At 39.2% G+C, this 23,571-nt stretch overlaps 1 protein-coding gene across 50 annotated transcripts in view; it reads right to left on the reverse strand.

The window, feature by feature from the left end:
* The window catches only part of rims1b (regulating synaptic membrane exocytosis 1b), a 143,121-nt gene that overhangs the window by 23,609 nt on the left and 95,941 nt on the right, over positions 1 to 23,571 (reverse strand). For 26 of the 50 annotated variants that reach the window (XM_073952286.1, XM_073952281.1, XM_073952228.1 and 23 more), the window contains 7 exons: positions 23,540 to 23,571; positions 13,321 to 13,427; positions 13,039 to 13,068; positions 10,028 to 10,143; positions 8,851 to 9,011; positions 7,234 to 7,386; positions 722 to 939 (listed from right to left, as the gene is read on the reverse strand). The exon at positions 23,540 to 23,571 is cut by the window's right edge and continues 82 nt beyond it. In XM_073952286.1, coding sequence (XP_073808387.1) covers positions 722 to 939; positions 7,234 to 7,386; positions 8,851 to 9,011; positions 10,028 to 10,143; positions 13,039 to 13,068; positions 13,321 to 13,427; positions 23,540 to 23,571 — 817 coding nt within the window. Of the gene's footprint in view, positions 1 to 721; positions 940 to 3,194; positions 4,684 to 7,233; positions 7,387 to 8,850; positions 9,012 to 10,027; positions 10,144 to 13,038; positions 13,069 to 13,320; positions 13,428 to 23,539 lie in introns of those variants that run through there. The other 24 variants (XR_012406952.1, XR_012406960.1, XR_012406956.1 and 21 more) reach the window with 9 other exon arrangements.

Raw genomic sequence — 23,571 nt, forward strand, 5'->3', positions numbered from 1 at the left:
AATCTCTGTAGACTAATGTAATGACAATTCATGTTGTTTAGCTCTATAACATTACCCTAGAGAATCATTCCAATACTAGCTCTAAAGTCACATTTGTGAATTAACAATGGTTTCTTCTATTCTGACGTCAGCTGCAGATGTGAAGGACTGGCAGAAGAAATAGTTCCTCATACAAAAGAATTTTTAGACTCTCCGTGTTTGATTTTTATTATACACGATTATGCTGTCGATCTGCGAAAAACACGGAGAGTCTAAAAGCCCATTTGTATGAGGAACTACTTTCTTTGGCCATTCACTCACATCTGCAGTTGACGTCAGAACAGCAGAAATGGTTACTTTTTCACCGGTGTCACTTTAGAGCTAGCATTTGAACGATTCTCTAGCCTAATATCTAACGTGATGACAAAGCAGGATATATATATATATATATATATATATATATATATATATATATATATATATATATATATATATATATATATATATATATATATATATATATATATATATCCTGCTTTGTCATCACGTTAGATATTAGGCTAGAGAATCGTTCAAATGCTCGTTCAAATATATATATATATATATATATATATATATATATATATATATATATATATAATCGTTCAAATATATATATATATATATATAACATCTTTTTTAATCATGTGTCAAGGTTTGTTGTTAAACTATATTTGTGTTATTAACAGTTAAAGACACAAACCTGTTTGGCTGATTTGTGAGGTGCTCCGGCTGCGACGGTTTCCTACAATAGCCACGAATCGAGCATTGAGGCTGGACCGCCGTTTTTTAGCTCCTGTTCCAACTGTTCCCAGAGCTGTGTCAGACTGGCTGCCATCTGTTCGCTCGGACGTGTTGATGTCACCGCTAACACTTGTGCTCTTCAGCATACTCCGACCAGAAGAAGTTCTGACCTGACGACTGAAGACAGACAAAAGGAAGAGTAAAACACAGATGAAGAGTTAACGTATTGTATACTTTATGAACATAACACTGAGACACTAACTGTTGAAAATTATATTCGATGTGTTAAATGCTTTATTTTGATTTTATTTACAACAGAACTTATAAACTGTCGATTCTAAACTTTGCACAAATTTAAAGCTGATTTTCAGTCCAATCAACTATTTTTACAGTCTAGTATAGAAAAGAAAATATACACATCTGTTGTTGAAAACAGCATCTGGTTCTATATAAAATTGGACTGAATCATAACACGGTAGAATGAGTCAGACAGACTGAAGAACTTGTCCATTTTTTACAATAGCGAGCTTCCTTATAATAAATCATAATTTGCTTCAATCGTCTACTCTAATTGTCTAGAAAAAACAGAAAAACTGATTTTGAATTATGACTGTTTTAAAATACACCAACTATGAGCTATGAGGTTGTTAATCGATTATGTATGCTTATGTTGAAACAATCAGTCAACATTATTTCAACTTACTGTGTAAGTTTGGTCAAAAAACAAAATAACACAAATTCTCAAGAGCAACCTCGATCAGTCAGATTTATCACTTTATTGCTCACCACATCACTTCACTCTCATGAAGCACTCTCAAGATTCAAAAATATGTGTATGCATAATAATAAAGACAAGATGATTGCGACTTTGATAATATGCATATTTTGCATAAACTACTTTTAAACAGATTATCAAACATCTTTAACAAGTATTGAATCTACATGTTTAATGTTTTTTTTTTTTTCTGGTTGGCAAGGGTTTTATAAATGAATATACAGTTGAAGTCAGAATTATTAGCCCCCCTTTTTTCTCTTTTTCAAATATTTCCCAAATGATGTTTAACCGAGCAAGGAAATTTTCACAGTATATCTGATAACATTTTTCCTTCAGGAGAAAGTCTTATTTGTTCTATTTCGGCTAGAAAAAAAGCTATTTTAATTTTTTATACACAATTTTAATGTCAAAATTATTAGTCCATTTAAGCATTTATTTTTTTTTCGATAGTCTACAGAACAAACCATTATCCTACAATAACATGTTTAATTACCCTAATTACCCTAACCTGCCTAGTTAATCTAATTAACCTAGTTAAGCCTTTAAATGTCACTTTAAGCTGTATAGAAGTGTCTTGAAAAACATCTAGTAATATATTATTTACTTTCATCATGTCAAAGATAAAATAAATCAGTTATTAGAAATAAGTTACTAAAACTATAATGTTTAAAAATGTGTTTTCATTAAACAGAAATTGGGGGAAAATTAATTTAGTTCATTTTTGTATGTTACCATGAATTGGTGACACCTGAAAATGATGACAAATGAAATGATGACACCTATTTGGCCATATTTGACCATAGCTATAACTTTTTTATCAATCTTTTTAAAAATGTTGACAAATAAATCAGGACATTGTTCAAGTTAATATAACTGATACATTTGCAATTTACGTAAATGTTACAAAAGTTAGCTAAACATAAATAAGTTCATTGGGATACAAAATTTATAAATGTAGCTTTTAATTAATCATTTAGCAAAAAGTGTTTTTAAGGCTGTTTACATGCTAGGGTAGGGTGGGGTGGGGTGGGGGGTTTAGGGGAGGGATGGGGGCTTAATCCCCCCTAAAGAATCTCAAACCAAGATGTTTGACATGTTTGTCCCGAAAATATTAATTTAGCAGTTGGAAACTGGTAATTCTAGAGCACCAATAGACAGCATAAGTGCTCACACTGCTTTCATGGCCATTCATTAATAGGTGCAGGAATACAAACCTATTACTGTTTATTTAATGTCATAAATGTTATTGAGAACCACTCAATTTCACTCAAAACAAAAACAAAAGTTTGATTAATAAATAAATTGTAACTAAATTAAATATATAACTTTGGTTCACTGAGGCAAATTACCAAACATACAGTAACTGCCAATCGTCAATGTAATTCGCACCTGTAACAGTAAAAAAAAACACCCCCTCCCCAAACAAACAAACAAACAAAAATAAACTTGTCATTAGACAGGCACACCTAATAAAGTGTCTGGATGGTGGCTTAATCTTGTCAATGTCTAGTAGTACACTAGCATTTAAAGGTGCAGTAGGTGATTGCCTTCAGAAACATTTTTTGTTGTGCTGGTTAAAAGTCTCTTCACATTCCAGTAGTACTGATTAAAGTAAATGACCTTAATGTATTTACATGTATTTTTTTTATATTCTTGATAAGGCATAAAACTAAAAAATGTTCATCCAATTAAATAATGTCAGGCCGATAATTCTGGTGAGTAGCCCAAACTGTCTGTCAACAAATGTAGATTTGTACAACGGCACATCTTTGTCCATACAGATCTGTCATTTGCGTGTACACGTGTGTATGCACATCGCGCATACATGTGCGGACAAGACGATCACATCGGTAAAATCAAATGCTGAATCAAAACTTTAAAATCCTGAATCCATATCAGACTTAATTTTGCACGCTGCATGAAGGATGACACCATGGGTGAAGCATTTCCTTTAGACCGGTAACGTTACGTCTTTTAGTCATGCAAAGCTGATGTAGATTTTGTTTTTTTTCGAATGTGTAATACGCTCGTAATTGTTGTTCAGCCACTGAAATCTTCTAGCAATAGATTGATTTGACTATTTTCAGTTTCATAAGGGACCTTTTACAGCATTGAAAATGTAGATTTTTTTTTAGTTTAACAACAAAACATAAGTAAATAGGACTATTCTGCCTAGCCTGTTTTACTGATGTGAAGTTAATTTTACATTATTACATCGAATTGGTAAATTTTTTAACCAATGACAACCTGTGATGCGCTCCTTAAATTGTTTACCATACTACTTTGAATATTTAAACTAAAATTGCATGATAGGATGGCTTAAATGATTCATTCATTTTCTTGTCGGCTTAGTCCCTTTATTAATCCGGGGTCGCCACCACAGAATGAACCGCCAACTTATCCAGCAAGTTTTTACGCAGCGGATGCCCTTCCAGCCGCAACCCATCTCTGGGAATCATCCACACACACACACACATACACTACGAACAATTTAACCTACCCAATTCACCTGTACCGCATGTCTTTGGACTGTGGGGGAAACCGGAGCACCCGGAGGAAACCCACACTAAGGCAGGGAGAACATGCAAACTCCACACAGAAACACCAACTGAACCGAGGTTCGAACCAGCGACCCAGTGACCTTCTTGCTGTGAGGCGACAGTACTACATACTGCGCCACTGCCTCGCCTTGGATGGCTTAATTATTAAGTGTAAAAAGCCTGAAAGCCAACAAAATGTCTACAAGCCACTAAAGAGTCCATTTGATTCAAGATGTTCTTAGTTTTAGTCTATTGTTTAAAATAGCAACATGTCTAATTTAGTTGTTCAAACAGTCTGTATTATGACACAGCAGTGCACTATTGCAGCGCAGCCATGTCCTCTGCTGTCCCCTGGAGGTTTGAAGGAGCTGTCGTGTATCTGTCTCTGATGGAGTCAGTGTACTGCAGGACTGTCCCACTGCACTTTCTCCATCACCTCTACACCCTAACTCTCTATCTGTGGGACGAAGGGTGGGGATTGGGAGCTGGGAGGTGGGTCTCTCTTCCACAGGCTGAAGCGCAGATAGGGCTCTGGGTTTGGGGGGATCCAGTGCCGGCTCAGCATTCAAGCATGGAAAGTATGAGGTGAGGTATGCAAAGATGGCTCTAATACACACGACACAATACACAGGACACACATAAACACAAACACACACAGAATGACATATGAATGAAGCAGAATAAAACAAGTGAAATCAAATACAGCATGCATAATCTGTCAGTTGCAGGGTAATTGTCACAAAACAATATAAGAGTATAAAGTACATTTGTATATGGTAAGAATTTTTGAAGCCTCATTTTGGTCAAATTTATATTAATAATTTAAAACAAATATAAGATGTTGAGTTGCATATTTTAGAAATTGTATTACTGTACTTATAATATTATATTTAGATATTTTCAGATAGAATATATGATGTCATACTATGCAGATCAACTATCCAAAATAATTTAATGTCAAACAGGCATATTTGTTTGAAAAGAAAGGTCAGATTAAAACAGATTAGAAAAGTTTCAGATTTAACTGGTTAGTAAAGCCAGAATGTTCGCGACTCCCAAATTATTCTGAGTAAAGAACTAAAACAGTCCTACTCTCAGTGTAAAGTTTTTCTCTATAGTCAAGTAAAGTTTTTTTGCTCTCTAGCACTTTTCTCAGATTTTACACTTTTAAGATGTAGAAAGGTGAATACAATAAATCTGAATATTTAGGTTGTATAGGAAAAAAAAACACTATAAATATTTTTTTAGCTTCTGCTAAAGGGGATAATTCCCTCAAAAACAAAAATTTCCTCACCATTATCTCACCCTCAATAGGTTCAAAAATATGTACTAGTTTCTGTCTTCTGTTGAACAAATATCAAAAGATGTTCTGAAGAATGGTGAAAAATACTATGGATTTCAATGGCCTCTGCTTTCCAACATTCTTCAGATATCTCCTCTTGTGTTCAACAGATTAAAGAAACTTAAACAAGTTTTAGTGGACATAATGACACAAATTTTATTTTCAAGCCAGGCTAAGATAACTGCTTTGCTAGTATGTACAATAACAACAGACAAATATAAATAAATTCAGTAGTATAACGTTTCAACCAGTACTGTGTCTAAGCTTTTTTGTCAAAGTTGATTAGTTGCATTTCTAATGCCAAAATATAATAAATGCTTTGTCCATGGATTTATTGTTTTAAAAGAGAAGCAGAACAAAACTTTTAAACCACATTTCAAATAATCAATTATTGTTATTTACTTGCAGTCTTTTTTTTTAATCTTTTATTTATTTATTTATTTTACTTCAGAGAAAATTTGATTGCACTTTGTCAAATTTAGGCAGACAAACTTAAAATGGTAAAATGTCAGGAATTGACATTGGTACTGAGAGTGAAAAAAATCCACATCAATTCATTTTACAATTCTGGATGGTCTGTATTATGACAAGTTGTCTAATAAATGTATTAATCACCAAAAGTGAGAATGGTAGGATTTTAAATAGCACCCTGAGTCATAGTCAGGCACTCTGGATGGATGCCAAGTGGTGTGTATAACTTTGAAGAAGTACTGTACACTAATAAAAAAAAAAGGTTAAAATCGAAGATGTTTTTAAAGGCAAACTTTGAACATCCAGGGTAACGACTAAACAGACAGATTAATAATAAATAACATTGTTTTCTTTTTGTGTTACATTTATATTTATGCATTTTGCCCTTTTTCCTAAACTAAAACATATTACAAAATAACAAAATACAAATTTTAAACATCTCTTTTTAATCATCTTTTTATTGTCACCATGTCCTTTTACTTTAAATAAGTCTTACCATGGAATATGCTATTTACACAAAAAGACAGTGATTGTTACTTACTGTGAGTATTGCGCGATAATGTCAGCAAGTGGTAAATGCAACTTGATTTAATAGACATTTTAATAGAGATTTGATAGAGATTTTCCAGTGGTCATGGCAGCAGTAATTCATCAACTCAGGATCAAATGCCTGTAAAGAGTGCTATAGCTGGGCATTTGTCCAGATGTGTGGTGTAATTGTGCACACTTTCCTTTCCATTTTAAAGAGCTGGCTATAGTCATGATAGATTGTGGTTGCATGCCATTTGTAAGGTGAGAAATTTTGTTAATAAATTGCTTTGTTTTTCTGATCACCACCTTTGTGTTAAATACCTAAATAAGTTTGATTATTTTAATGCATAAAAATATAATAAATAAATGAATAAAAAATGACTGCCTAGATGTGCAAGTAGCACAATATGGGTGCCCAAAACTAAACAAACCTATTTTATTGTTTGTTAGTGTGGATGCAAATATATTTATTTTTATATTGGTAACACTTACAATAAGGTTGTATTAGTTAATGCTAGTTATTGTTTTTACTAACATGAACAAGCATTAGGAAATGTTGAACTATATTAATAAGTGCTGTACAAGTATCGTTCATTATTAGTTTATGTTAGTACTTAATACACTAACTAATGAAAGCTTATTGAAAAGTGTGTATTTATATTTACAGTTATAGTGCTTGGTGTGAATGAGTTTTTTACATCATAAAAGCCATTATTTTTAAAAGTGAAGAGATTGTTTTGTTTGTAAAGATAAAGATTTATCCAGTGGTGGTTGAGGTGAAAACTTGGACAGGAGGATCTGGTCCATGTTACCTCACATCTCCAGCCACCGTGTGCCGTCTGCGTTTAAGCTCCTCAGAGAAACGTCTCTTTCCCAAACTCCTTCTGTTGTCTGTCCCATTCACCCCCCACGAAATCCTCCTTTCTTTCTTTTCTTCTCCTTTACAACTTTCCAATGACTTTGACCTTTTGACCCCAATTCAATAGGAATGCATGCAATACAAGCAGTGATAGCAAGAAAAGTAAATCAAGCAGAAAACAATATAAGAAAAGCATGCAGAAAATCATTCAAGATTTCAACAACAGCAAGTCATGCAAAAGACAAACATCTAGCATGCAAATATCAAGCTAATATAAAAGAATTAGCACCGCAACCTTAGTATACACATAATCTTACATATATATATATATATATATATATATATATATATATATATATATATACTGTATGTATATATATATATATATATATATATATATATATATATATATATATATATATATATATATATATAGCAGTATTATTGTTAGAAGGGAGATAAATAAGCTTTGCAAAGGAATGTCATTTTGAGGTGATAGAACAAAATTTGATTTTATATGAAAAAAACCCAGCAGAGAATTAAAGAAAGTAAAAGTCCAGCAATTATACAATATGTAATGATATGTATGAATATCATGAAACTATTAAATGTTTTTTTTTAATTGATTTTTATTTTTTCAGGTATACATTACAATCTAAATTATTTGAGCCTGGTGATGTTTTAAATGCTTCTGAACTTTAAAAAAAAACATATTGTGAAGTATTTTTGCAATGTGAGAATGTCTGCTGTTTCAATATGTTTTCAAAATGTAATTTATTCTGTTAATAACAAAAACAATTCTCAATTTTTTTTTTCTTTAAAGTGTCACAACATCAATAAAAATTATTCCCAGTTAGGTACTCATTTAATTACATTTTTTAATATTCCTTATTAGTGTTGATGCTAATAATGGCTACATTGCTTGTTTTTAGTATTAATAAACCAAAAAAAATTAAAACAGAATTCAATCCACAAGTCTTTTCAATAAACATAAATTAATGTAATGTATACCTTCAGGAAAAAAATCATCACTAAAGTTACTAATATATATATATATATATATATATATATATATATATATATATATATATATATATATATATACATCTTGAAAAATATATCATAAAATATTATTTACTGACATCATGGCAAAAATAAAATAAATAAGTTATTAAAATTATTATGTTTAAAATTTGTTGAAAAAATCTTTTCTCCGTTAAACAGAAATTGGGGAAAAAAATAAACAGTGGGGGTAATAATTCAGCAGGGCTAATAATTCGGACTTCAATTACAGTATAAAGTATTACAGTACAATATATATATATATATATTGTTAACTTTAGTGGTGTGGTTTATTTTCTATTTACATCGAAGGATGTGTTACAGTAAGTTGTTACATGTAAGACGTCTTTGTTACATTTTCACGATGTAGCTTCTATCCAAACCGTCATTCTTACAGTTTAAACCATGTATTATGTATCAGTTTCTTCTACAAATTTAGTTAACTCTAATATTCGCTCATTTTTACACAGTTGTGTAAAAACTGTATAGTTTCTGTTTCCAGGCTCACCTGATTCTCCCGTGTGGCCTTTCAGACTGAATGGACATGTAGCTGGTGGCACTCAGCCGTGAGGCACTGCTGGCATGAGAGATGGCCGATACGTCGCTCATGTCACTGTCTGATGACCTCGCAGACATGTTGTCACAGCTCCTCCGCTGGTCCTTGTACATCTAATCAGTGAAGGACAAAATACTGAATCAAGCAATTGTGTACAAGTATAGAAACCCACAACTAATATAATACTCATGTAAAAATTATTAAGTACTTTTTTTTTTTTTTAAATAAATATTAATTAAACAAATATTAAAGTGTTAAACTTATTACAAAGAAAAAAATATATTTAGCAAGAATATTAATTCATTTATTTTCTTTTCGGCTTGTCCCTTTAATAATCCGGGGTTGCTACAGCGGAATGAACCGCCAACTTATCCAGCACGTTTTTACACAGCAGATGCCCTTCTAGCCGCAACCCATGTCTGGGAAATTTGCAAGAATATTATTGATTTAATTACCAAAACTTTTCATGCACTGATATACACAATTAATAATGAATAAATAAAGCATGTAATTTTGTACATAAAAATAAATAAAAATGATCAGCTTAAATTTTTTTTTTTGAAGTTTACAATAACTTTTTATTCTTTTACTTTGCTAAATGTATGAAATGCAATGCTGTGAAAAATCCAGTGCTCAGCATAAATGAATACACCCCTCACAGTTGTATCTTTTTATTTGGTATTTTCTATGGGATGCTTTAAAACAATATAAGTGTGCACATACATTAGGTTAGCCAGTCGAAAGCCAAAGCCAAAACGGGAACTAATTGCATTTAAGGCTGCAGTCAAAACATTAGTAGGCTTAAATAATATGTTAGGGAAAATGTTAAATACAATTTTAATAAACAGGTAGAATCAAGAGAATCAATAACGCTTGAATTAAAAAATATTATCTTTCTAATCCTAAAGATGATACTGTAGGTGACAGAACTCTTATTTTAATGAATATAACTGCTGAGCACTGTACAATACTTTGTCTTGAAATGTATTTTGTCTTGAAAGAAAAAGTAAAATTTTCCTTGACAGTAGTATAGTAAATATACTTAGTTCCTGCAATTAAAACATGTTAGACAAGAAATATTGAGAGGCGTTCATAACATTACAGCATATCAAGGCAGGTTAAGACTCACATCTCTCCTGTTCTTAAGCTCTGCCTCTGGATCATGAGCAGAATTGGCAGAAGATCCCGGCCGATACGAGTGCACTCTCATCTGCAACTGACGAGCCCGCTCCTCCACTGCTAGAGCTGCAAGGAAACACACAGGAAAAGAAAATGACAAATGAAACAGGAGATAAAATGGTGTCCTTTAAAGTAAAATAAAAGAGTGTAAATTCAAACTAAATGAGAACAAATTGACAAATTTATCTGTCAACAAACAGCCTTTCAGTGGAAATGCATACATATTCAAATCTCCAGTGCTTAATAATTCAGCTCAAAGCAAGACAGCAGCCAAAGTCATTGTTTTTTTATGCATTAGATTAGTCAGTTTGGTAATATCTCGTATAAGAGTGCAAATTATTATATATATATATATATATATATATATATATATATATATATATATATATATATATATATATATATATATATATATATATTTGTTTTATTGCAAAATATGTCTTTTTCACCAGGAAGGTTCATACGTAGGTTCAAAGGCAGACACTGATAAGATCAGGACCTATGTGTGTGGACTTCGGGGGTTTTACAATGTGGCCACATGTTGATTGGATTAGTTTGTATGTCTCAGTATTTGGGCTTTGGTCACATGATCAAGAAAGATACTAAATAGGTGGTAAACTTTGCTCTGGCTCTTTTCCTGCTCTGCTCCTCTCCTGCTCTAGAGTCTATCTTCTCTGACTCTACTGCTATCAGACTGTCTTTGGGGGCTACTCTTTGTTTTTTTTGTCTCCCTCTGTCTCAGGTATCTTATTTAACATTTATTCTGGGTACAATAATATCAGATATTTTTATCTTTTCATGTTTTACCACTTTATACAGCATTAAATCATTTCATTTTCAATTGTTCCGTGATTTATTTTTGATTTATCTTAATAATTAATTGCTCCATATTGGCAATACAATACTATCTCATAATAGCAACGCTCTCCCACATGTTTAGCTATTATAACTGCCTGTATTTCCGTTTTTGATATAAGATTGCAGAAAGATGGTTTGACGAGATATGTACAGTTTTTCACCATCATACTGAAAACTTTTTAGTCATTCGGCAGAACTACAGTTTAAACCGCTGTAGGTTAAAACCCATCATTACACTTGCTTCCATAATGTTTTCTTTCATACAAATGAAAGACATTCCAAATACACATATGTGCATTCGTGTTATTAGACCCTATCTATATACATATTTAAATAACTTCTAAAGGCTTTTTTTTAAACTGAAAACGTGTTTTTCCCCCAGTAATGTTTTTTACAAAATAGTTCGTTCATTCATTCATTCATTCATTCATTCATTCATTCATTCATTCTCTTTTTGGCTTAATCCCTTTTTTTAATCTGGGGTCACCATAGCAGTATGAACCGTCAACTTATCCAGCATATGTTTTACGCAGCAGATGCCCTTCCAGCTGCAACCTATCTCTGGGAATCATCCATACACACTCATTCAAACTCATACTCTACAGACAATTTAGCTCCCCAATTCACCTGTACCGCATGTCTTTGGACTGTGGGGGAAACCGGAGCACCCGGAGGAAACCCACGCAAACCAGGGGAGAACATGCAAACTCCACAGAAAAACGCCAACTGACCCAGCAGAGGCTCAAACCAGCAACCTTCTTGCTGTGAGCAGCACTACCTACTGCAGCATCGCGTCGCCCCTTGTTAATTTCCAAAAGCATAGTGATTTTTTTTTTCTGTAATTCTTGATTTAGTAGTATTAATAGTATAATAGCATTATTGATTTATGGAGTGACTTATAAAAAATAAACATCCAAATTTCTTCTGTACCACACTTTATCCATCACTTGGTGACTTCCAAAAGTCAAATAAATTTGATTAAACTATTACATTTACCATGTTTTAACCATAACCCACAGAAGATAGTAGTGTTAATAGTAAAAAAAAAACTTTAAATTGCTTTTTTGTAATAGGATTAGTGTGTTTACGTTAGATTAACAACACAGCAATAGTGTCAGCTGCAGCAGATTATTTTATAGCACCAGGTTAAATTTTAAGACAACTTTATGAACATTGAGGATGACCTCTGATTGGCGGTCTCAAAAATTAAACCAAGTATAGACTTGTGCTGAAAACATTGTGTCCACCAGTCTTTTTAGTTGAGGTTAATATTAAATTAAACAAATTAATAAATGACTATAATAATGATATGGTTGTTAAACTGCACTTTTTTCTGTTGTCAATATGCTTAGGTTTATATAGACCTATTGATGAGCAACATTTGCATATGTGTAACTACCTAAGAGGAATTTGAGGGTTGCGAGTCACTGGTATTGATAGTTATTTTAGGGGTTGCGAGCTGAAAAATTTGGGAACCCCTGATGATGATCTATAATATGTTAACAAAATAAATAAATTTTAAACCTGCCTTCCCTTACCGATAAACACCACAAGCTTCACATTTGCACCCAAATGTTAAAATCACATATGAAATATGTGGAACATGTTCAAAACATACGTGGAATGTGATTTTGGAACATTTCCATTTGAAAATTGTGTGATCCAATTCTGGACATGTGTGATCACATAGGTAAAAACCTTACAGATAAGGAAATAAACGTTCCAAAACTATACGTTTAGATGTGTTCCGCATATTTCAGATGTGTTTTTAACACCTGACTGCACATAAGGCTTGTGTTTCATTTTTTTCAGTAAGGAATTTTCCAATGTTAAATTTTTGCTTTGGAAATTATTAAATGTTTAATTAGATTATATAATAAGTCTAACTGGTCCAAGCAAGTTATTATCTTCTTCAAGTTACTTAAGGATGGTGTATCATTAAGACACCAGCTAAAGATTGTGAATCCGAACAAGTTTCTGGTACACAAGCCATATTCACATATTGTATAGTTGGAACAACAACAAACTACTAATTAAGTTAAATTTATTTAGACAAGCAATTGATTATATTTAGGGCAAAAGTCTGAGGATGGTATGAGATACCTGAGTTAGGTTTCTCCTCAGGTATACGGCCTTCGTGAAGATGGGGTTGTAGGAATGAGGAATGACATGAAAAGAGACAGAAAGGAGTAAGGTAGAAAGATCTACATGAGTGATCTTGCTGAGAACATGAAGAGGCTTCGGACAGAGGAGTCATGAAATTATCTGACATATATAAAGGCTAGTACTGAAACACATCCATGAGCTTGGATGATTTTGAATGCTAATAAGCTTCGGTTATGATTTTGTGAGAATATTGAAATATTGAAAGTGTGAATTGCTTACCTTGTTCTATACTGCTGCTCTTTGCAGGGAGTTGTGGCAGCTGTCGGCCCCTGCGCCCTAATGATGTGGTCCCTGCTGGAGAATAATGTCCTCCGTGTGGAAGATCTCTGAAATGAGAGGGATTTCATTAAGGGACAAGAATAAAAATCTTGTAAAAGCAGAAAAACTGAATTGGTTACTATTGTCTAATTTGATGAACCACACTGTAAAAAATGCTGTCAAATTTACAGTGTTCCCAGCAATTTTGGTTGCAAGTAATACTGTCAAATTTAAGTGTAAGTTAATTATTACAATTGCAGTGTAAAAACTACAGCCCAATTGTAACTGTTAATTTACAGTGGAGTTGTCAATTTTACAGTATTACTAGCAACCAAAAATGCCAGGAAAAATAAAAAAAATTTAAGCATTTTTTACAGTGCAAGACTTCATTCAGTTATATTTCATTTTTATTACTTTTCTTTTAGTTAGTTAATACAAATACAAAATATTTATGGTAAGTTCAGTTTAGCCTAGATACATGAAATAATAAATATATTTTACATTTTGGTAATGACTCAAACCAGTGTTTTTTTTCTTATTTTTTTTAATACACAAAAGAAGATATACTGAAGAATGTTGGAAGCCTGCAACCAATGTCTGCCATAATATTTGTTTTTCATATTATGGATTGTCAGTGGTTTCCAACATTTTTCTGTTGTGAAAACTTATGAAATTATTGTTTAATTAGTAAACGAGTCATTTAACATGTTTAACTTAATATGATTTTTAAAATATGCTTCAAAAGAATTTTTCACAGTTTATCTTAACTATAATGTACAGTAGTGAAGAATCTGAGAATTATTTTAGCAAACCTATGTGTGTTGTTTCAAAAAAAGAACGCTAAAGTTACTTAAGTAACCCTTCGTTCTCCGAGAGGGGGAACTCCAATGCTATGTGGAAACTTCCACTTTGGGGTTTTTGAGTATTAGGTAACCCTTGGTGATTGAGGAAACAATTCCGTTAGGGTGTTGAAAGGGTGTTGCTGCGCCATTCTCCCTAACACGGAGATGTGTGCGCCTTTTAAGCTTTCTCAGTTCAGTTTTCCATTTGGCGAACCCTGCAGAGTTCCTCCGAGGCCCCCAGCATCTGACTCAGTGGAGTCAGACTTTGGCCCGTTACATTGTTGGCATGACTGCTGGTCAGTCTGCGTTCTGGGTATAGGTGCCTGCTATGTGTGATCCCCTGCGGGCGATCCCATAAGCTCACTCAACCACAGTTTAGTCCCCCCTTTTTTAAGGCGGGCTCGTGTCTTCCCTCCCCGCTAACCATCCGCTATTATGAACTCCTCACTTTCGGGGCTAGTCCACAGGCTGTCACCAGGTCTCCCCTCCTTGGGTAGCAGGTGAGCTCCGCAGCGTCCTCCTTATCGGGACTGAACGCTTACCCAACATACTGTCATATTAAAATCCCTTTTCACTGGGTTATTTTCGACTCCTTGAAAAATATAGCTAAACCTGAACAGGTAGGTAAGGTAAGTAAGGGCCAGGGGATAAGTTGGAAGAATGCATTTTGCACTGTTGTAGGTGCGCTCGCTCTACTGCGTGGCACACCCTTCGCCAGGGATGTGGTAAGGTTCTTTCATTGTGGCGTTTTCCATAGATTTTCCCATAGTGGAAGTTTCCACATAGCATTGGAGTTCCCCATCCGAAGGGGAACGCTACGGTTACTAAAGTAGCCCTTCGTTCCCCAAGGGGGGAACGGAAATGCTATGTATGTACCTTCGCCACAACGATTGTCCCTTAGCTGTTGAGCGTGAAAGTCTCTTCAGCTCAAAAGGATGTCGAGCATTGCACTAGCCGTGTCTTTATAGAATGATTGATTGTCATTGACAACAGCTGTGCATCCTGACGCCACCAACTCATTGGCATTTTATTGGCCCGATTTTATACTCCTTCAGATGATTGGTTTCTGACGAAAACCCCATAGTGGAAGTTTCCACATAGCATTGGAGTTCCCCTTTCGAAAGGGAACGTTCGAGGTTACTAAAGTAACCCTTCGTTCCCCGAGGAGGGGAACGGAAGCACTATAAGTGGATTTGATTGTAAAATCCACGCATTGGGAGGTTCGGTTCAGAAGCTACTCGTCTGAAAGAGTATTGAACGGGCCAATTAAGAATGAATTGGCAGCGCAAGCCTGCGCAGGTGAGCGGCATAAGCAATCAACTGAGTATATAAGCTCACCTGGTGCCAGCAGACGCTATCCTTTTTAAGCTGAAGAGACTTTCAACAGCTAAGGGACAGTCATTATGGCGACGGAGTATAGTGCTTCCGTTCCCCTCCTCGGGGAACGAAGGGTTACTTTAGTAACCTCGAACATTCCCCTTCGGGGGGAACTTCAGCACTATAAGTGGATTTGATTGTAAAATCCACGCATTGGGAGCCCATTGAAAGCGCCATAATGACTGCACCTTACCAACACCCCCGATGAGGAGATAGTCAAGCAAGCGTGACGCACCCACATCATGGGGGGCGCGGTCCTCCAACGTGTCCCTGGCCCTAATTTATCCTACTTCAACAGAAGTTTTACGGATTTATATATATTTTTTGGGAAGTCGTGAGCATCTAGATAATTCTAGGAAAATACGACAGTACGTTGGGAAGCGTGCAATCCCGATAGGGAGGACGCTGCGGAGGCCATCCGTTACCCAAGGGGGGATAGATGGCAGAATTACCTATGGACTAGCCCTAAAAAGGGGGAGTACGCATAGCAAAAGAGTGGTTAGCGGGGAGGGAAGACACGGGTCCGCCCAGGGGGGGGACTTAACCGTGGCGGAATAAGCATATGGGATCGCCTAGTGGGGATCACTCATAGCAGGCACCTTTACCCAAAAAGCGGGCTGACCAGCGGGCAGACCTACAACGTAGTGGGCCAGCAAGTGACTCCTCCGCTGAGTCAGTGCTGGGGGCCACGGAGGAATCTGCAGGGCTCACCTGACGGGGAACTTTACTGACAGATAAAAAGGCGCACGTATCTCCGTGTTAGGGAAAATGGCGCAGCAAGCGTGTTTCAACACCCTACCGAATTGTTTCCTCAATCACCAAGGGTTACCTTATACCCTTGAGGAAACCGGCTCCACTCGCAGATTGTAAAACCTTGCAAATGTGTTGGGTGTTACCCAGCCCGCAGCTCTACAGATGTCTGTTAGAGGGGCGCCGCGTGCGCGCGCTCGAGAGGATGCGAAGCTCCGAGTTGAGTGCGCACGCGCTCTCGGGGGACGCGGCTCATCTCGGCTCTGATAGTGAAAGAAAGGCATCCACAATCTAGTGGGAACTTATTTCGGTACGGCACTTCCCTGCTGCCGACCGCTATAACAGACGAAGAGCTGCTCAGATGATCTAAACTCTGAGTGCGGTCCGGATAATACGCAAAACGCGAACTGGACAATAAGAAGGGCTGGGTCTGCCTCCTCCGAGGGCAGCGCTTGCAGGCTCACTACCTCGTATTAAAACGGAGTGGTAGGAACCTTGGGCACATATCGCGGGCGGGGTCTCAGGACGTGAGAGAAGCCAGCCCAATTACAGGCACGAGTCACTGACCGAAAAATGCCTCCGGGTCCCCGACCCTCTAATCGATATCAACGCGACCAGCAGAGCTGTCTTCAGGGACAGAAAAATACTGAGTCGAGGATCGAAGGGATCTGACGCGGCTTGTGTAGCGAGGGCGAGATCCTAAGAGGGCATGAGAGGGGGCGGGGTGGATTAATTCGCTTAACGCCCCTGAGGAACCGGATGATGAGGTTATGCGTTCCCACGGTACTGCCAGCCACCGCGTTATAAGAGCGGAGATGGCAGCCACGTAACCTTGAGTGTGGAGGGCGACAGCCTGCTCTCCAACTTCTCTCGGCGTAAAGAAAGCACAACGCTGATCTGGCAAATTACGGGGGTCTTCTCAGCGAGAGACACACCATTCAGTGAATAGACTCCACGTCAGGGCATAGGCGCGCTCGGAGAGGGGGCTCTAGCCCGAGTGACGGTATTAGCCACCGCAATCGGAGGTTACCTAAGTCTTCCTCGCGTCTAAAAATCTCTTCAAAGATCGGCGAGGGTGCCAGGTGGTGCCCTGTCCCTGAGAGAGTAGGTGCTCTCTCGAAGGGACTGCCAGGGGAGGGCTATCGCGAGGGAGAGCTCTGACATCCAGGTCCGGTTGAGCCAGAGGGGCGCAACCAGCAACCTGTTCCTCGTCCTCCCTGACCTTGCACAGTAACTGCGCGAGCAGGCTCACTGGGGGAAACGCGTATTTGCGCGTGCCCCGAGGCCAGCTGTAAGCCAGTGCATCCGTGCCGAGAGCACTCGGTCAGGAAAAAAACAACTGGCAATGAGCGATCTCGGGGGAAGCAACAGATCGATCTGGGCTTCCCCGAATCGCGCCCATATCAGCTGAACAGACTCGGGGTGGAGTCTCCATTCTCCAGGACGCAAGGCTGCCGTGAGAGCGCATCGGCTGCACGGTTGAGCTTGCCTGAATATGAATGGCGTGCAGCGATTTCAGCCGCGGATGACTCCAGAGGAGCAGACGGCGGGCGAGCTGAGACATGCGGCGAGAGCGCATACCCCCTATACGGCTGATATACGCCACCGCCGCCGTACTGTCCGTCCTGACCAGCACGTGTTGCCGCTCCAGCACCGGAAAAAAACGGTGGAGAGCGAGGAACACTGCCAACAGCTCCAGGCGATATGCCAATGCAACTGGGTACCTTTCCACAGGTCCGCAGCCGCATGCCCGCAACGCACAGCCCCCCAGCCCGTGTTGGAAGTGTCTGCTGAAACGACAACAAGACTGGACGCCTGTTCTAGAGACACCCAGGCCTGTAGGAACGAGGGGTCGCTCCAAGGGCTGAGGGCGCGGCGACACAGCGCAGTAACAGAGACTCGGTGTGCGCGCGCGTGCCATGCGCGTCTGGGGACTCGATCGTGAAGCCAGTGCTGAAGTGGTCTCATATAGAATAATCCGAGCGGCATGAAGCGGCTGCGGATGCCATATGCCCCAGGAGCCTCTGAAATAGTTTCAGTGGGACCACTATTTTACTGTCGAGCTCTCTCAGACAGTACAGCATCAGCTAAGCACTCTCCGGAGAGGCGCGCTGCCATGGTGACCGAGTCCAGCTCCAGCCCGAGAAAAGAGATCCTCTGCACGGGGGCGAGTTTGCTCTTTTCTCGGTTGACCTGAAACCCCCACAGGTGGAAGTGCCAGAGCACTTTGTCTCTGTGCATAATCAACTGCTCCGAGAGAGGGCAAAAATCAGCCAGTTGTAAAGAAATTGAGTATGCAGATGCCCGCGAGCCGAAGGGGCGCTGAGGCACCCTCCGCGGGCTTAGTGAGGACCCGCGGAGACAGAGAGAGCCCGAAGGGTAGGGCTTTGTATTGCCAAGCTCGACCTTCAAACGCAAACCGCAGAAACTGTCGGTGGCGAGGAAGAGTGGAGACATGGAAATACGCGTCCATCAGGTCTAATGCTGCAGACCAACCCAGAGGACGAACGCACCGGAGGATGCGCTTCTGCGTGAGCATTCTGAACGGCCGCTTGTGCAGGCAGCGGTTCAAAACGCGCAGATCTAGGATTGGCCATGACCCACCGCTCTTTTTGGGCACGATGAAGCGTGGGCTGTAAAACCCGCTCTCCATCTCGGCTGGAGGGAGCGGCTCGATTGCATCCTTCGCCAGGAGGACAGCAATCTCCTCTCGCAAGACAGGGGCGGACAGGGGGCTGACCCTGGTGAATACACACCCGTGACTTGGGGGGCCGTTTCGCGAACTGAATCGCATAGCCGAGTCTGATTGTGCGTATGAGCCACCGCGAAGAGCTGGCCCGCGCTAACCAGGCAGGCAGAGCTCTCGCTAATGGACTCATCGCTACAATCGCTGACGTACCAGCAGTGGGGCAGCGCGGAGTGGGTGTGCTGATCCGGGAAGCTCGCGGGTCCCACGGAAAAGCTGGAGGTGAGATATTTGCTCTCACTCCAAACCCGAGCTCCGGAGGGGAGGGTCGAGGGGTGGGAGAAAGGAGACCGTCCTCCCAGCGCTCGTGAGCCACTGGCGAAACGCACCGAATCTGCAAGCTAGAAAGCATAGCGTCCCAGACTGGCAGATTTCGGGCTGTCACATCTGGGGAAGTGAAAAGTGCCCTTTCATAATGTTTTCATGGCAGTAAAAAGTGCCGTTGGAAATGGGGCCCCGCCCTCCAGCGGGGAAAGAGCAAGTTCCCTCTTCTCCAGATGGCCTGTCCCAGGGGCGCTTCGCGGTCCGTTGCCGGACTTAGCGGCGTTCTGGGCAGGGGGGCTGCCTGCTTCCGAGGTGCCCGACGCGCTCGCTTCGCCGGAGGCGTGTGCGGGGGCGGAGCAGCTCTCGTAGGCGGGCGCCTTCGGCGAGGAGCAGGTATGAATGGCACGGCGGGCGGAGCGGGCTACGGACCGCCGATAAGACATCACCCACCAACTGCTCTCTCACTGCCTTGAATTCCTGGGTGAATTCACAGACAGTGTCGCCGAACCTGGCTGGGGATATGGGGAAGTCAAGAAAGCGGACTTTGTCGACTTTGCGCATATCAGCCAGGGGTGGCGCTCCTGGACCACTAATGTGGACATCGTCCTCCCCAACGCACACGCAGCGGACTCAGTAGTCCGAAGAGCTAAGTCGGCGGCGGTGCGAAGCTCGTAAGCCTGGGTTGGACCCACCCTCGTGCAGCTCGGCCAGCGCCTGCGCTTGGTAGCGCTGGTAGGTGGCTATCGCATGCAAGGCGGAAGCAGCCTGGCCCGCAGCTATGTAAGCTCTAGCTCCGAGGGAGGTAGATAACTTACAGGCTTTGGATGGGAGACGAGGCGGACCCCGCCAAGAAGAGGCGCCGCGCGGATTTACCGCCATCGCGCACTCAACCTGAGGAATCGCCACATACCCCCTGGCTGTTTCACCGTCAAGAGTGGTTAGGGTGGAGGAACACGCAGCACGAGCAGAAAAAAGTGCTTTACAAGACCGCGTGAGCCTACTGTGCACCTCCGGGAAGAAGGGAACGCCCCTCTAGTCGGTCCGGCCGCGGAGCTGGGGGATAAACCATCTCCAACCCACGGCCGAAGCAGCCCGGGAAAGCACGGCTAACATGTCCGTTTCAGGATCCGTAGTGACAGCGCTCACCAGCCCGAAGGGGGCGAGCGGGTCTGGATCATCATCGGACAATGAAAGCCCACCCTCCGATGCCGCGGTGGACATCTGGTCTCCGGTGTCATCGGGCGTAAGGGCTACCATCTGTTAGACGGATCGCTTCCCCCGCCCGAAGCTTGGATGGAGCGCTTAGAGGAGCGGGAGGTCCGCGGGCCCGTGGGCGACGGATTATCTCTCGCTGAAACCCTCAGATCTGCCCGAGTGCCCGCTGCAGAGCAGGGGACAACTGGGGTGGTTCGCCCTTTGCAAAGGCTAACCGCGATCTTGCGCAACAGTCATGGCATCGCAATGACGACATGAACTGCCCGCGAGCAGCGCATTAACATGCTGGACCCCCAGACATGTAACGCAGTGCCCGCGCCCATCATCCGAGGACAGGAAACCACCGCATCCAGAAACGCACAGTCGGAGCGCCGTCCTGATAAGGACGTGCTGCACGACTGTGTTGCTCTTTCTGTGAAGTTTGCAACTTTATACGCACCGCTCTGGAGGACCGGACCCAAAGAACGCCAGGCAAGGGAGAAACCCAGCTCGACCGTCTGCCACTGCGTGTACACACTCTGGACCGGGAGAATGCTCTCGTTCGCTCAGAATCGCTGGTCACAGCAGGAGGAACCCTCATCGACTCGATCAGAAAGTCTCTGAAGCGAAAAGGATAGCGTCTGCTGGCGCCAGGTGAGCTTATATACTCAGTTGATTGCTTATGCCGCTCACCTGCGCAGGCTTGCGCTGCCAATTCATTCTTAATTGGCCCGTTCAATACTCTTTCAGACGAGTAGCTTCTGAACCGAACCTCCCAATGCGTGGATTTTACAATCAAATCCACTTATAGTGCTGAAGTTCCCCCCGAAGGGGAACTATTCATTTGTTTGTTTCAATTAACTTATTCTTCATCTAATTATTTTATTTAATAATAATACATATAATCATAAGTCATTTTTTATAATTATTATTATAGAATTTTATCCTTTTTTGATTATTATTATTATTATTGATTATTATTTGTCATTTAAATGTTTTTATATATATTTTTATATTTTACTTTAATTATTGCTTCATTATTATTTCCTTTTTCCGTATTGTTATAATCTTGGTTTCAAGAGTAAGAGATAAGACAATGTTTCCATTTCAAGGTCTGTATTGTCTCTGGTTGTGAAGCAGTAATGTTCCATTGCTGTTGCTTGTGGTATAATACCACTTGTTGGACTAATCCTGGTCAGACAAAGTCTGAGCATTGAATCATACACAACTAAAATTAATCAATAAACTCTGCTCTTTCTTTATCATCATTTGAACAGTGGTTAACATGGGTATTGGAAACTCGGCCGACTTGTTGAGATACCTAGAGAAACTGACATTTTCTGACAAGATCTGGCATATGGGTCTTATTTATTTAGCGTGGAAATGTGATATAACAGTAGCTATTTATTGTTAACAAATGGTACATTATTGAAAAATTTAAGGCAAAGATCACCACCAATTGAACATTTCTTGATTATTTACTCCAGGTCATGCATGATGTATAGAGCTTTCTTTCTTCAGCTCTAAGAAAATTAACATCTTGGATGAAAACATTCCAGAATTTTTTACCAGCTAATGTAACCAAATGGAGCTCAATTTTATGAGTACACACCTCACAGATCTCTCTCTCTCTCTATACAGTTGATGTCAGAATTATTAGCCCCCCTGAATTATTTGCGCCCCTGTTTATATTTTTCTCCAATTTCTGTGTAATGGAGGGAAGATTGCTTAAGCACATTTCTAAGCATAATAATTATAAAAACGTATTTCTAATAACTGATTTATTTTATCTTTGCCATAATGACAGTAAATAATATTTTACTTGATATTTTTCAACACTTCTATGCAGTTTGAAGTGACATTTAAAGGCTTAACTAGATTAATTAGCTAAACTACGCAGGTTAGGGTAATTAGGCAAGTTATTGCAAAACGATGGTTTGTTCTGTAGACTATCGAAAAAAAAAAAACTTAAAGGGGCTAATATTTTTGTCCCAAAAATGTTTTTTAAAAAATTAATAACTGTTTTTATTCTAGCCGAAGTAAAAAATAAGACTTTTTCCAGAAGAAAAAATATTATCAGACATACTGTGAAAATTTTCTTGCTCTGTTAAAAATCATTTGGGAAATATTTAAAAAAAGAATTATTAGCCCTCCTTTCATTCAATTTTTCTTTTTCTTTTTTGTCACTATGTCACTTTAAGCTGTGTAGAAGCGTCTTGAAAAATATCTACTAAAATATTATTTACTGTCATCATGGCAAAGATAAAAGAAATCAGTTTGTTCGAAATGAGTTATCAAAACAGTAACACTTTACAATAAGGTTCATTACATAATGCATTTACTAACATGAACTAATCATGAACAACACATGTACAGCATTTAATAATCATAATTGAACATTTACTAATGCATTATTAACATCCAAGTCCATGCTTGTTAACATTAGTTAATGCACCACAAGTTAACATGAACTAACAATAAACTATTGTTTTTTCATTAACTAAAGTTACCTAACATGAACAAATACAGTAGTAGATGTATGGTGTATTGTTTGTTCATGTTAGTAAATGCATTAATTAACATTAACTAATGAACCTTATTGTAAAGTGTGACCATTAAAACTATCATGTTTAGAAATGTGGGGAAAAAAATCATCTCTCCATTTTATATATATATATATATATATATATATATATATATATATATATATATATATATATATATATATATATATATATATATATATATATAATATTTCTCCTTGACTGATGAAATTACATTCTGGTGGGCCTTGGGGATGTTTTTTTGCCCTTTTATGTGGACTATTCTTTAACATTGTCAATTAAATAAGCTTATCAATTAATTTTAGCAGTTAAATCAGCACAAAATTCTGCAAACAACATTTTTACGAAACAGACAGTTAAGACATCAGAATAACAAGCAGTTCTCAAGTAAGCTTTGTCTTAATTATCTGTTTAGGGGGATTTAGGGGATCTCCAGCATGCACCTGTCAGCTCGAGGAGAGTTTGGGCAGGAACC

This window comes from Danio rerio, chromosome 1 (assembly GCF_049306965.1).
Source record: "Danio rerio strain Tuebingen ecotype United States chromosome 1, GRCz12tu, whole genome shotgun sequence".
NCBI classification, from domain to species: Eukaryota; Metazoa; Chordata; class Actinopteri; order Cypriniformes; family Danionidae; genus Danio; species Danio rerio.